Here is a 14860-nt window from a genome sequence, read left to right as displayed (position 1 = left end):
CCACACACACACAAACACAGATATATTTATTATATGCACACATACATGTACACGTGCAGCACAAGTTGAGGATCACATGCTTGTGTGTGTGTGTGTGTGTGTGTGTGTGTGTGTGTAGGAGAGAGAAACATAGAGAGAGGCAGTATGCATGTGCTTGTTCTGTGTGTATGCATGGATAACAGCCACAAGGTGTGATGTCCCACTGAGAGGCCACTAAAACACCCTAAAGGCCTCTCTCAATTATTCATATGCCCCAAGGCAAGGCCAGACTGCTGGCCTGTGAACACAGGGCCTCTGGGCCCAGGAGACCCCCGGCAGTGATCAAATGTAACATGTACAGTATCATCAAAACCCTGTGCAGGAGCACAAAGTGTCTACTTTTTCCGTACATACCATGTAGCGATCATTTAGTCTCCCAAACTGAACAAGCAGGTGTACAGAAAATCCTTTGTACCTGCTACACTCCATACAAATTTAACAATCAGAGAAAAATAGTGTGAGGTCCTGTCACTCATGGCGGAGGGGTGGTCCTCTGCCGCCCTCGCTGTTGGAGGGGGACCACCATGATTACATAGTACGCTGATTAAACGCTAGCTCTTTTATCAGTAGGTGCTGTTTTTTTTTTTTTTTTTTCTTTTTTTTTTTTTATCAGCGGATGCAATTACCATTGATTTACAATGCTTTTGCTAATCTATGGGATGGCAAGCACACTCACTGTGTATACAATTTAGGAGATTGGCTGCTCTGCTGCTCCTTTTTAAACAAGTAATCAAACCTAAAGGTTGCATCCATCTGTTTGAGAGGGGAGATCAGCTCACGTTGTTTACTCCGCAGATATGAAGCAGACTGATAGACTGTAAGCCCCACGGAAGCTGAGGTATAACACATTTATTACATTGCTCACAAAGCTGTGAAAGACGTTGTAAGATAAAGGATGACTTCTATCCTTGTGGATGAGGATTTTGGCATCGTGACATAGCGGTGTGTGATAGCAAACCAGTGATGAGATGCACAAAGGTAGGTGTTAAGAGCCAAAACTGATGGAGTAGCCTCATTTAGAATGATGTTTGCATTTACACATTGTAATCCTGTTCTTGATCATTTGCCCACCTGATTAGCACCTATTGCACACCTGACTGGCCAGGAATGGGTCCCCCTCTCTCTGCAGTCCTTCTCATGAATTCTTCTGTTTTTCCCTATTATCTATCAGGAGTTTTTTTTTTTTTTTTTTTTTTTTACTTGCCTGGTATGCGGGTTAAATCAGGGCATGTTGTCCTGTTTGTTTGTAAACAGTGATTTGAGGCTCTAAATAAACCTGAACCTGAACCGAAAGATCATGTTTTTGATTAGATTATTTTTGGTAATGTTTATCGTGAAAATGTGTTGTTTATTTGTGGATTTGGCTGTAATTTGGCATGGGCATCAAGTGTGGAATACGTGGCTGTGGGGTCAAAATCTGCTGCAGCATGAGGGAGCAGACATGTTTAAGGGCTAGCGTTTGCAGTGGAACAAAAAGGCTTTTGACCATAGTATAACACAGAGCAATTTAATGAGGCATAACGCATATTAAGGACATGCGCAATAGGTCAAATATTTTCAACCAGCTTTTTGTCCACGCAGAATTACTGCTGTGTGAATGAGAACTGAAGACTTGCATGCAAAGGAGAAAGCGTGTTAATAAATTTGCCAAGACACGTCATCTTGATCTCTGCCTTCGCTTGGATTTTTGGGTTCCAGATTAATTAGATATGTGAGAGCTGGGTATGTGATTAAATGTCTGTATACAAACCAAAATAAGTTGTGCTTTCCTTGCCAAACTAAGTGGCTTTGAACCTCATAACAAACTGTGACATCATGACCATCATGGGACCACAACAGTGCCAAATCCACATTTTTTTTTTTTTTTTTGGGAAGCCTGTACCCCTAAATCGTGTCACTTGTGTCACTGTGGGAGAAAATTATGATATGACTCACCTGCATGCCAATGATGGCATAGATGAAAAACAGCATGGCAATAAGTAGGCAGACATACGGAAGGGCCTGGAAATCAATACACAGATGCGGGTTACACACTCACACTTACACACATATGCACACAGCCCTTCTGGACACTCTAATAACTTGCACATAAACATTCTCTCTCTCTCTCTCTCTCTCACACACACACACACACACACACACACACACACGCACACACATACACAAATCCTATTCTCCACTGAGCACTACCTTCCACGTAAGATCTTATTTAGGGACCCGGGCAGTCAACCCGAGGCTCGATTCCCTTAATCAGGTATTTATATCCTTGTGAGAGGAGGGTGTACCTTCTTTGTAATTAAATAGCCACCTTTAAACACTCTGCAGCAACTCTCCATTTTCAGTGGGCTTAAAAGCTCACACCGCTGACATTAAAGCTACTCTAAATTCCCTTGGCAGTGCCCTTCCACCGCTCCTCATTTAACTCAACTTCTCTCGAGGGACTTAGGCAACAAACCGGCTCTGTGAGAACATCAGAGCAATAGCTACAATCTGCTGAAGGCAATTTTTTTCTTAATATTTTATTTTTTTGACAGGACGAAGTATGCTTTTGGCCTCTTTCACATTCTCTATTTTGCTGTTTGACGTGTTTTGTGACACATTATGTTGTAATTTCATTCAAATAATTAGCCATTCATTCAGCTTCAGTGGAATACCATGTGCATGAGTCTGTGTGTGTGTGTGTGTGTATTCATGTGTGATTGAATGCAACAGTTTCCTCACCTTGAAGGACTGAACAAAAGTCCAAAGGAGAATGCGGATGGTGTAGCCCTGTCGCAGCAGCTTAATGAGACGAGCTGCCCTGAAGAGCCTCAGGAAGCTCAAGTTAATCATCTTGTCCTGGGAGAGACAAGGAGGACTCTGTGAGGTATTATAACAGATCCAGATTAAATGATAAAAAAAAAAAAAATACTTATCGTTGTCTGCTGGAGAGCGGTGAACGGAAAAGGTGCTTCACTGGTAATTAGTATTAAAACAAGAAAGTGCTCTTTGGTAAGGGAATGATAATAAAGTTAAAAAGAAAAAAGAAACATAAAAAAGAAGCAATGAACCGAGGGAACAATTGGTAAGCTGAAAAAGTTAAAAAGCCTTTAATGCAGGTTTTACTCATATTGAATTCTCCAGCATGTTTCTGCAGTATCATGAAGGCGCAGTACCATCAGTGATTGTCGCAATATGCTGGAGTTTTTAACATATTTAATATGAATTTGCCATACTCTAAAGGATTTTTAACTTCTCAGTTGAAAAAGAAACATTATTTATGCAACACAACACAGTTAAGAAGTGCTTTACAGCTGCAAGCAGCCATAAATAGGGTCAAGCCTTTGGGGCAAATGATTTGACAGTGAGAATTCAAGCTTGGTTCATCATTATGGAAAACTTCTGCATCTTATAAACAGACTATTTCAGTGGTGGCGTTGCAACTGAGGGTAAAACGGTTCTTAACATACTGACATTTGAAAAATGGCCAATTTGTGTTAACAATAGTGAGTAATGACAGTTTCTAATATTTCTAAAGTTTGGTGGCTCAAGTATCCAGGAAGCATTTAGGAATTATGTTTCCCTTCCTGTTTGCATGTTTTCACTGTGAAATTATTTGTGCAAGAGTCTGAATCAAAAAAAAAAAAAAAAAAAAAAAAAAAAAGTGTAATGTGTGATATCTGTACTCTAGGAAATCTGTACATGCATTGTGCAAAATTTTGTTGGGATTGAATTAACCAATAGTGAAAAATATGTTTTACATATAATTCACAATGGCAGAGATGAAAACCAATATGGGCTATGGATTTGTGAATCTTAACCCTATAAAGCCTGATCTATGAAAGAATTGGTAGAAAATTCCTTTTTTTTTTTTTAAATTGAACCCTTTATTTAGTCCTATAACAAAATATATTAAAAAAATAAATAAAAAAAAAAATATATATATATATATGTTATTACACAACCTTTCTGGTGTATGATGTATGGTTCAAAGGTATACAACAGTATTTTGGTCAAGTATTGATTAAACTGAAAACGAAAAACGGAATTGAAAATGTGTATCATATATGATACGAATGGCTTTATAGGGTTAAAAAACAAACAAACAAACAAAAAAAAAAATGTAGACCTCATCATTGACAAGCTAAAGACATTGGCTAACTGGGTTAACAAGCGAGAGAAGATGTGGCAGTGGACTGTAGTTTGGACTTCATAATGATTGGCGTCACCCCCTTTCCCTCAAATATCCAGGTTCAGAGTAAGTATTTAGATAAGGGATTTCGCACAGTCAAAACTGCTCTACATGTGTGTGCTGCTGGTTAGGTGTAACATTTCATGGTCCTTTTTGGTGTTCACACGCAAAAAGGAAGTACATCATATAAACTAAGACTGTGGGAGAGAACATGACACAAATCAGTGGCCAACAAGAAAAGCCACTTACCGTCTAGAGGTGCCCGGATGTGACAGAGGGGCAGAGGGTGGCAGAGTAAGGGCACAGGCGCCAGCAAAGACACAGCAGAGGATGGAAACACAGTGAAACAGAAAGCCAGAAAGGGAAAGCCAGAGAAAGAGACAGAAAAGAAGACTGACAATTACGTGAAGAGAAAACCACACGAACAGAGAGAGTGCGCCACAAAGAACGCTACAATAACCTGCTAACAAAGCTCTCGGTCCACAAACTCCACAGTCTGAGGCGAACGCTTTTATCGCCGCTCTTTCCCGAATCAGCCTGCTGCTCTGTCTGCTTACCTGGCTCTACTCTAATCCAACACAGAGCATCAGCGCCAAGCTCTCTTAATGCCCCAATCTGTAATTGCATTAAGACACCTCCTGTTGAAAAACTGTTGTGCCACTGCTGCCTCTGTTTATGTTCTGAGCTTTTGCTATTGCAAACAAGAACTACTGACAGCACGTAGTCTGGATGCCAAACATAACTTCTCAAATGCATTTTGTGGCTGTGAAAGGTTTATTTACATTTACATTATAGAAGTACAACGTAAAATTGACGATTTAAGAGTGGAGCTTTTAGATTCGACTGACAAAAAATTGTAATAAACATGTAACTTGATGGCTGTGTCTACATGGCTCGCATCATCAACCTAACTCAATAATAAATTTCATGCTTATTCTGAAAAAGACCCTCTGTCATGATGGGTCATGAAAACTATTATATGTACACTATTTTCCTAATTTATTTCTAAACTATTTTCCAAGTGCACCAAAAAACCCTATCATCACAGTTTAACCAACAGAAATGACTCTTCTTCATGCTAAAACCTCTTACTGCACCCCAGCATGCTGTCTTGGCCATGGCACGGCCTAAGCTGCAGTTGTGAACATGAACTCAAGGCAAACACTCATTTGTGGAAGGACCCAAGAGAGATGAGTGCTAGGGCACCGAAGCAAGCACATGGAACAGCCACAGAACGTACCTTAATCTCTGTGACCAAGATGTCTGTGATGCTCCCGAGCACCGTCACAAAGTCGAACACATTCCACGATGCTTTTAGGTAGTTCTGCAGGAGAAGGGCGGAGAGAGGGATGAAGAACCAGATGTGATGGGTAGATCGCTAGATAGCTAGCTAGATAGAAAAATAAAGGATGACTGGAGAACAGAAAAATGTCACTGATTTGCATAAAACCAGACACTTCTCACAGCCTACACTCTGCAGAGCAAGTCCTTTTAAGCCCATCTAACGAGAATGCTCCAAATGAGCCAGACGGAGTTTCACAGCTCCATTAAAAGGTCTGTATGCTGTGGGTCTAATTGCACACAACACTCCGGTACACACATAAATATGAACATCTTTTATGCACACATAGATCTACATGTGTATGCACTGCACACGCACATGCACACACACATAAAACGCTGACACCATCCCCTGCATATACTAACAGCTAGACTATTACCCACGGCGTGGATCCCCTAAGACAGGTCAATCGCTCAATTCCTGGGGGCTGAGGTTGTTGCCAGCCCCCTGATGCTGGATTTTGTAAAGATGCAGCAGTCAAGCGCTTATACCAACAGACACAGGGCCATCCATCAGGGCTTAACAGCTAAACAGGTGGAGGTAAGCGACGTGTGAAAAAAGCTATTTAATAAATGGGCCTCGTAAATGGAATGGAGCCAGAGATGAAATGCCCCGCTGCAGGCCAGGCAGCACGTGGGCTGGAGAAGATTTATTCTTTTGTGCTCTCCCTCTGTCCATCCCGGCTGCCCTCCATATTCCACTCTCCTTCACCCCTCCATTTGAGACTTTAACGTCACTTCTTACTCTTGACTCACTGCTTGTTCTCTGGCATGTAACACACCCTCTGCTACCCCTGTTAGCCCTGGGCTCCAGCCAGCTAGCTTATGTACTTCAGCACAAATAAAACCACGATCCATCCAGGCACATCCTTCCAAGTTTCTCTCAGCGTGATTCTATATCAGTTTCATCATAATTTACAAAGACCTTATTAGTCTTTAATGCTGGCACTTGAGACCACAAATGTGTGAAATTTTGCAAATTTAAGATTCACAAGGACAGGGTTTAATTAACTCCCCCCAGAGGCACATTTAAAGTAGTTTGATGGAGCAGTCACTGTCAGTCTGAATACAAAATCTATTTTCTTCCCTGTTTCGCATATCCAAAGACATTTTCCCTGAGTGTGTGATCAGAAAATCAATACTGCAGTTTAATATTGACCAGAGGACGGTACAGTACAGTGTGTGGCCTTGGCAGCTCACCAGTGGACCAAAGGCAATTATCTTGAGGATGCACTCCAGTGTGAACAGGGCTGTGAAGACGATGTTCAGGTATTTCAGCATGGACTCGTACAGGTCTGGGGCTCCATAGAACTGAAAGGCAGAGGACAAAAAGTACCCTGAAAATATTCTGCGCCAGATTTGATTGGAAGAAGAGTGTTTCTCTGTAAAAGCTGCATCCTTGTCACCTCAGGGCGGGTTTCGACCGCAGGAACTTTCCCCAGGGACTAGAAATCTGTCCGCATTTCGACCGCGGGGAACAGGGTTTAAATTAAGTTCAGGAGACATTGCATTGCTGCTTCAAGTTGTGTATCACTTCATTCATAAAACAAGGGAGAACTCTAGTATTGTTTTAGGACCAATTTAGGATGAGGGGAAGCATTTATCATTGTTTGATAATATTAAAAGTAAAGTTAGGCTTTGCTGTCTGCTTCCTAACTCTTAAAAAAAAAAAAAAAAAAAAAAAAGACAAGAATAGATAGCACCAAGCTAAGAGCATGGGCGAGCAAAATAGAGAGGGGGAATGCGTAAGTGAGAATGCCAGTGAATGAGAGAATGAGATGTTATTTTCTGATTGTTTCACAGCAATTACATTCTAAAGCACAAATCAATAACCACCAAACATCTAGCAGGTGATTTACTGTGGAAACATATGCTCTCAGTTTCATTAGTTAGAAGGACAAAGGAGAGCTGCTCGTGGAGAAAAATACTATAAAAAGTGTCAGAGGCTGAGAATCTGTCAGCAAGCAGAGGTTAAAATAGGTTAAACAACCTGATGCTTTACAACTGTAAAAAAAAATTGTGTAAAACAAACATTGCTGTTTCATACTTCAGCAGACTAATTTGTCTCTTTGTGGGTGTTTAGATTGCAGTAAAATGCAGACAGCAATGGGCTGAAGAAACCTTTTATTTTCTTGAAAAGTAGTCCCTGGGAGTAAAAGGTAATTTGGGTGGAAAACCGCCTTTATTGTCCTCAAACAGATCAACAGGCACACATGGGAGACAGAAATGCCCTTGCTCCATCTTCTCTCTTTCTGTCTTTCTCTCTCTCTCTCTCATACACACAAACACACACACACACTCACATGCACATACACACAGCTTTTCACTGAAAAGAGATGAAGTTCTGTGCCTCAAGTTCTTGAACACACTGATCCTTTTATGCAAGAGTGTATCACTGCAAACAGCACGCTGCTTTCTTCAAGTCAGGTCACTCCACGAGGGCGTACTCCATAAATCATGACCCCCGTGTTAGTCAGCACATTTCATAATATTAGCACATCAGAGATCTGTTTTCAAGCTTGCCTATCAATACGTGATTCATCAGCAATACATTTCCAGTGGAATGTTTTTCAATGCTGCTCCAATCTTCCTGCCCCTGATTTCAAACCACTTTTGATGGGTGTGTGAAGTTCTTAGAAATTGATACATAAAATATAACAAAAAGAGGTAAGACTGTTGGAGCAAGTAGACAAAAACACACCTGTTAAGGCAGCAATGCTCCTCTCTGATTGCAGGTAGCATGAGCCAAGCAAGTTATTTTTATTTATGTATATTTTTTGAAGCTTTTCAACTCAGTGGATGAGCAAAGCAACTCCAAGCAAAGCATCTCTCTCAGATAAGAGCGAGCATGGCTTGGCAGGCTTAAAAAGTGGTATATTGCTATGCTGTTTGATTTTACAGTGTTGACCATGTCTTAAGACCAGACTGGTGCTGTTGTCCAAATTGTGTCTCTGCCTTAAGAAGTCCTGAGCTGGGGAACGCCTCAACTAAATTATTAAATGGTCCAGATTTATAGAAATAGCATTTCCAATTCCTTTTAAACTTTCAATAGAATATTGAATGTCATGCAGGAAGCCAAACAAGCATCACTCAGACAAAATATTACTTTTTCTGGAGGCTGGGAGATATATATATATATATTTTTTGTATTACATATGACTCCAGGCAGCTTTGTTACAAGAGGAATTACTGACCTTCATCATCAATACGATTGTGTTGAGGGCAATCATGGTCATGATGGCATACTCAAATGGTGGTGACACCACAAATTTCCACATCTTGTACTGGAAGGACTGTTTGTTCTCCGGCATGTATCTTGTCAGTGGCTTGGCATTGATAGCAAAGTCAATGCAAGCCCTCTGCAATTAGCACAGATAAAGAAGGAAACATAATAAAATGGACAGCAAAGAGTACATAATGCATGAGATCAAGCTGAATGCTGAAACCAACAATTAATAATCGTTCTAAATTGTACATGAATTCTCTCTAGTACTGAAAATTCCCACCTGTCATTATACGGGAAATCATATTTAAAAACATAAAACATAACTGGGACACCAGTGCAGGGTTTTCTAAAGGCTTTTAATATCAAGAGATGCGACTACAAACTGAGATTCTGTGATCAGTAGCCATCACTTTCCAGACAAAAAACAGCATGATAATAATAATAATCTCTGGTTCTTGCTATGTCAGGGCTACATTCTGGCTGAGGAAAATGAAAGTCATGTTGGATACAATTTACCTAGAAGTGCTGTTTAGAAACAGATACAGAGGTGATTTGTTTGCACTGATATGTGATGAGTGATGAAAGACAACATTCTCAGAAGTGAGTGCTACTCCAGCAGTAATCAGTGCGTCTTAAGCCCAGGAGGTTTTGTCTCTGTCTTTAAGTATGAATATTAAACTGCAAGCTTCTTCAAGTACAGTTTTTTTAGATGTCTGTGGATACTGGTGAATATGTGTGTATGTGTGAGTGTGTGTGTGTGCATGAGGGAGGGAGAAACTGTGTGTGGTTTTCTTTTTACAGATCTATTGTACTACTTAGATGGGTTGACTTTCTTTTTTTTTCCAGGCATCACACCCTGGAGAAAAAGCAGTGTTTTGCAAGGTGTTTACATTCATCACTTTCCACTTTCCCACCTCGTTCTTCTCCAGGCTACACTCTGACATGGCCTTGTCCCCCTGCTCCTGGAAGGTGATGATGATTAAAGCCACAAAGATGTTGACGAAGAAGAAGGGGAACACCACAAAGTAGACGACGTAGAAGATAGATGTCTCCATGCGAAAGCCTGGGCTGGGGCCCTGGTCCTCGTAGGTTGCGTCCACTGAGTGCTTCAGGACCCTGGAGGGGAGGAAAGGGTTAATCGTGTAGGAATTCATACACAGCCAACCATGAAGAAATACATAGTAGGCTCTATTCTGTTGAGTAATGCATTGCAAATTATCTTGGGAGATTAACTGAAGTTCCTCTGCCACTCTATTTCCAGAGATGATGGATCCCTCCTTTGACCTACATCCAGCCTTGTCAGATTCCTGCACCATTTCCATAAATTTCCCTCTAAAAGTCCCTCCCTTATTTTCAAGTCCCTCATTTCCACAGTTGTCAGGTCCCTCCACCCTTGATCCAAAGTCTCCAGGTCCCTCCACCCAGTTTTAAGAGTGATCAGAGCTCTCCTCCCCTTCCTATTTAGAGTTTCCAAAGATACCAAGTCCCTTAATTGCCACTGCATTGAATTCTGAATATGCAATAAACCATGTTTGATGCAATAACCAATTAATCTATTAATCTACAAAGACTGTTACTGGCCTGCAAAAAAGACCTGATCAAGTTGTTCTAACTTTCAATGCATCACAGAGGCAAGAGAAGTGCAGCACCTGGTCTGAAAGATCCACAATATCTTCTCCTCTTGCGTATGACAAGTTCATTAATCATATGTTCCAGTAGATTCAGGAATGAGAATGTAATGTTTCGCACAAACATGATTTAATCGCCGATTTCTTGATCTCTCATCTATGAAAATGGCTAGGGATTATTTTTTATTTAGAATGTTATTGGCAAAATAAATTCAAATTGTAGTTGAATCTTGCAAAATTACTCATGTAACTATTTTTATGATTATTTTTTACATGAGTCTAATCTGTAATGCAAATGCAACACACATTACTTACATGAAGAGATATACAGTTTCACTCTGTTCAGATTGTGTTACAAAAAGTGTACCATAAAATTCAGAGAATTTCAATACTTGCTTGGGTATAGGGAGATTACAAAAAAAAAAAAAAAAAAAAAACTTATATAAATATAAATACGTCTTCATTTTATGTCTTAAGAATTAGAAAAGGTTGTTGTCTTAGCTACCTCTATATCCTTGTCAGTACAATTTAGCAGTGTAACACCTGATTTTGCTGTGCATTGTGTTTTGTCCTCATGTGCCCCAAACTGGTCCTGTAATTTTTTGAAGAGATGTTTTTCACTGATGTACACTGAACATGCACCCCTGCACAGGTTAAGTACCTTTCATAAGCTTCCAGGTGACTGTAAAATCAGTTTTAATATTTTATTAATTTATTCACTTACTTATTACGCAATAATGACAATAATGGTTTGGGACCATAATATATTGCATATTAGCACAAAAAAACATCAAACTTTTCTACCAATAAATGATCCATCAACAATAAATTTCCAGTGGAATGTTTTTCAACACCACTCTAGTTTTTTCTAACATTTGAAGATTGGTGTTTAGGATAATAGAATAATGATCAAAGAAAATTACATTTTTGATTAGCCCTGCAGAGGAAATATGAGTTCCAACTGAAAACTCAATTTTATGAAATTACAACTGGCAACTTGTTGTTACTGTCATTATGTGATAATCAAAGCACTACTGTTTGCTTGCTGGAAGTTAAATAGGTTTCTGAATTTTGCTGTGTGCGCCTTAATTAACAATTATTTGTTGTCCATTTCTTTTAAATGCTGATGGTACTGTTGAAATATCGAGTGGATTTTAAAGCCTATCATGTTGTATTTATTATGCTGGATAATATTTATTTGATATTTGTCAGGTTATTGTAATAGACCACTTTTAAACTGCTGAGCAGGCATTAATGCATCCAGTGATGCTTCATTGTTAGAGCTGGGGTTTTCATGTTGTTTTACTGTAAAGTATTTTGCAGATGCGCTGTATTACTAATTTATGTACTAAAAATATGATTATCAACACTGAAATGAAGAAAATAAAGTCAGTGTTAAAATAGAAAAAAAAAAAATAATAATTCTGGGCAAAAGTCATCATGTCTGTTTCTACATTACAACATCCTATGTAGCGATACTGACAGGCTGCCTTGTCTCTAATGGACCTGTGGCTTTTCATGAGAATACTGAAGCTCATCAAAGGAAGGATAACATGTATCTCAACAGAAAGGCCACAAAACTCCTTACAACACATTTTGAGAGCCATAGCTCACAGGTAATGTTACCAAACAGCATAACATCAGGAGCTGTGACAATCGAGACGAACCGCCATCATAGAAAGCTTTCCCACTTCAAAGTAATAAAAAAGAAGAATTCATGCTCCTCTTCTAGAGATACCAGGACACGTAAGTCAGGACCCCTCAACACATTCCTCTGATGGATGTGAGAGGCATTTTCTCATCTTACATAGACAGATTCAAGCTGTTTTGCATTCCTGTCCTCTCACTAACAAAGGCAAGAATTTGTCTCCACTATCTTCATAGAGATGCTAGAACCCTTCTTCTTTTTCTTTCTTTCTTTTTTTTTTTTTTTTTAAAGAAGGAAAGGTTCCTCCTCCTGCTCCTCCTCTACCTCCTCAGGGTTACACAGTCCTTTATTCAGTTTCCAGGGACACCAGATTCCTTCTCCTCCCTATATCCAGATTTTCCAAATTTCTACCATGACATTTCCAGAAATGTTACATACCCTCTCACACCAATTTGAGGGTCCCACAACCCCAGATCCAGAGTTGCCAGGTCCTTCCAATCAATTTTCAGAAGAATCAAGAATCCTTTTCCCTTCCTATTTAGAAGTTACACAGATGAAGTGTTGCTTTGAACACCTTTTAGACAACATAGCTTCATTTCCCCTTTGAGTGACTATCCTATTGTACCACTAAATGTCACTTTGCTGCAATCCAGGAATGGAATCAACAGCAGTACAGCAAACCCTGTAATTCTCAAGTTATTCAGCTTAAACGACAGACATCTGTGCCACTACTGCATTGTAGCACAAATGCTGCCACTAAAGATAATAAGCAGGTTGTCAAGCATCTACAGCATCACAGACGTAAAGGATATATATCAGTTACTCTACAAGAAGATCATAATGCTCCTCCCATTAAATTCACACCTAAGTTACTTGGAATCAAATGTAAAGTCTGAAAAAAAAAACTGCTGAGCAGAAACAAACAGAACAGCATCCCTTTAGCTTAAGAAAATGCTAATAAAGTGGATCAGTGCAATGACAGATCAAGTGAAAACCTAGTCTTCCTGGTCTTCTCAGTCTGAGATTAATAAGAGATGTTCACATCGATAGTTATTTCAGTGATTTCTTCAATGATTTTGGCTCCAGAAACACAATCTATCCCTTCATTATCCTCCATTTCTCACCTTACCTATATTTTAGCTCTCTAATTTATTTTACTTTTATCTCTCAGAGAGGTCAGTGGCATGTTTCATGCAATCATAGATGATAGATACCTTTTCATTTCTCACATTAAATGCCAGAATTTTCCCTATTTTACTTCCAGATGTATCAAGGCTCCCCATCTTTTTTCTTTTTTTATCTTCTTCAAAGAGGTGAGGTGCCTTCCTGTATGTTGGGTCCATCCTATGCTCTGTTTCCAGAGATACAAGGCCCTTCCCCTGATCAATACTGATCAATACAGAGTTCCTGGATGTTGTCATCAAATTTCCAGAATGATCAAGTCCTAAACATGTCATTTTCTCATGTGAATTCCAGAAATGACAGGTTGATTATGAAGCTACTATCTCAGTAGACTTACAGTGGAGTCAAATGTGATTTTCAAAGAAATTGAATAGGTCTCATTCCAGTGTGGCATCTCAGCTGTTAAATGAGCCTGAGGAGACTGTCAGTCGTCTCTTTGGCTTCAGCAGAACTCAAACAAAGGAGTTAACTTTGATTTCCAGTGAAGTTTGGTCTTCTAAATAATATATTACTGAACAGTAAGTATCATTCTGAATTTCCTTGTGATGACAGACAGGGTAGAATTGAAATTAATTATATTCCTAACAAGCCAGTCTTTCAGCTTTATCTTACTGTCAAGAGGCCAGATTTACTGCTTGTGGTGGTGGTGTATTTGTCTTCGATGGTAATAAGCCTGTGCTATTTGGAGAACTTTCTTTTGATTGTCTAATGTATCAAACAAAGACAGCAAATGTATCAAACAAGGAAAAAAAATGAAAAAAATCTTTAACAAACAAAACAATACCAAGATACAAATGACGAGCTATTCTTGGTATATCAACCATCAGTACGATAATATTGGCTTTAATTTCTTAGACAGGTATATAAGTTCAGTATTATCATATGAGAGTTCAATGGGTCACTTTTTTTCCCAAAATAATATGTTTGACTTGTTTAATCCCATGTAATCTATAACACGATGTACTCAAACCTCTGAGCATCTGCTATATTCTAATTCAGTTACATAAAATCTACCCTAAAATCTTCTGGATGTAGTGAGGGTGAAGTGGGAATGTCTGGTGGAGTATCATGTCCACAAGGTCAACTCACACCTCTAGAGGAACATCTGCTACATCATGGGTGAGACTAGGGACATGCAGTCCGAGTGTACACTGTTCAAAGCCGCCTATTATCAAAATGGCAGTTCAGGACTGTGGTAAGAAGGTTACTGGTGCTTGTGGCAGACACCGTTTTTGAGGGGTTGCAGCAGGGATCGCAGCAGGCTCAGTAGGGACAGAGAAAGGCTGACCTCAACTGTAGATAGAGTTGTTGTAGTTGGCGAGGATCCAGGAACATATGTGATCTGCCCTGAAATGCTGAAAGCTTCAGGGCTGTTGTGGCTGACACGTCTTTTCAGTGTTGTCTGGATGTCAGGGACAGTGCCCATGGACCAGCAGACAAGTGACGAGTGGCACTTTCCATTTTTACAAAGGTAAAAAGTGCGCTCCAATTATACTGGCATAACACTGCTCAGCCTCCTCGGGGACCTGGAAAGCAGACGCTCACCGATTGCTGAACCTTGGATTTAAAAGCATCAGTACACATTCTGTGCTGGTTGCAGAGCACTAGATCAGCTTTTTACCACA

The 14860-nt window shown here is 39.7% G+C and overlaps 1 protein-coding gene across 2 annotated transcripts in view; it reads right to left on the bottom strand.

Moving 5' to 3' along the window:
- cacna1bb (calcium channel, voltage-dependent, N type, alpha 1B subunit, b) overlaps positions 1 to 14860 on the bottom strand; it is a 191225-nt gene that overhangs the window by 20855 nt on the left and 155510 nt on the right. Inside the window, exons 32-38 of one of the 2 annotated variants that reach the window (XM_030066133.1) lie at positions 9692 to 9893; positions 8746 to 8910; positions 6752 to 6862; positions 5451 to 5534; positions 4460 to 4462; positions 2761 to 2877; positions 1975 to 2040 (exon numbers count right to left, since the gene is read on the bottom strand). In XM_030066133.1, coding sequence (XP_029921993.1) covers positions 1975 to 2040; positions 2761 to 2877; positions 4460 to 4462; positions 5451 to 5534; positions 6752 to 6862; positions 8746 to 8910; positions 9692 to 9893 — 748 coding nt within the window. The remainder of the gene's footprint in view (positions 1 to 1974; positions 2041 to 2760; positions 2878 to 4459; positions 4463 to 5450; positions 5535 to 6751; positions 6863 to 8745; positions 8911 to 9691; positions 9894 to 14860) is intronic. The other variant, XM_030066134.1, reaches the window with a different exon arrangement.

This window comes from Myripristis murdjan, chromosome 12 (genome assembly GCF_902150065.1).
Source record: "Myripristis murdjan chromosome 12, fMyrMur1.1, whole genome shotgun sequence".
Taxonomy (NCBI): Eukaryota; Metazoa; Chordata; class Actinopteri; order Holocentriformes; family Holocentridae; genus Myripristis; species Myripristis murdjan.
The sequence above is the reverse complement of the archived record's forward strand: the minus strand, read 5'-3'. Positions and strand labels throughout refer to the sequence as shown.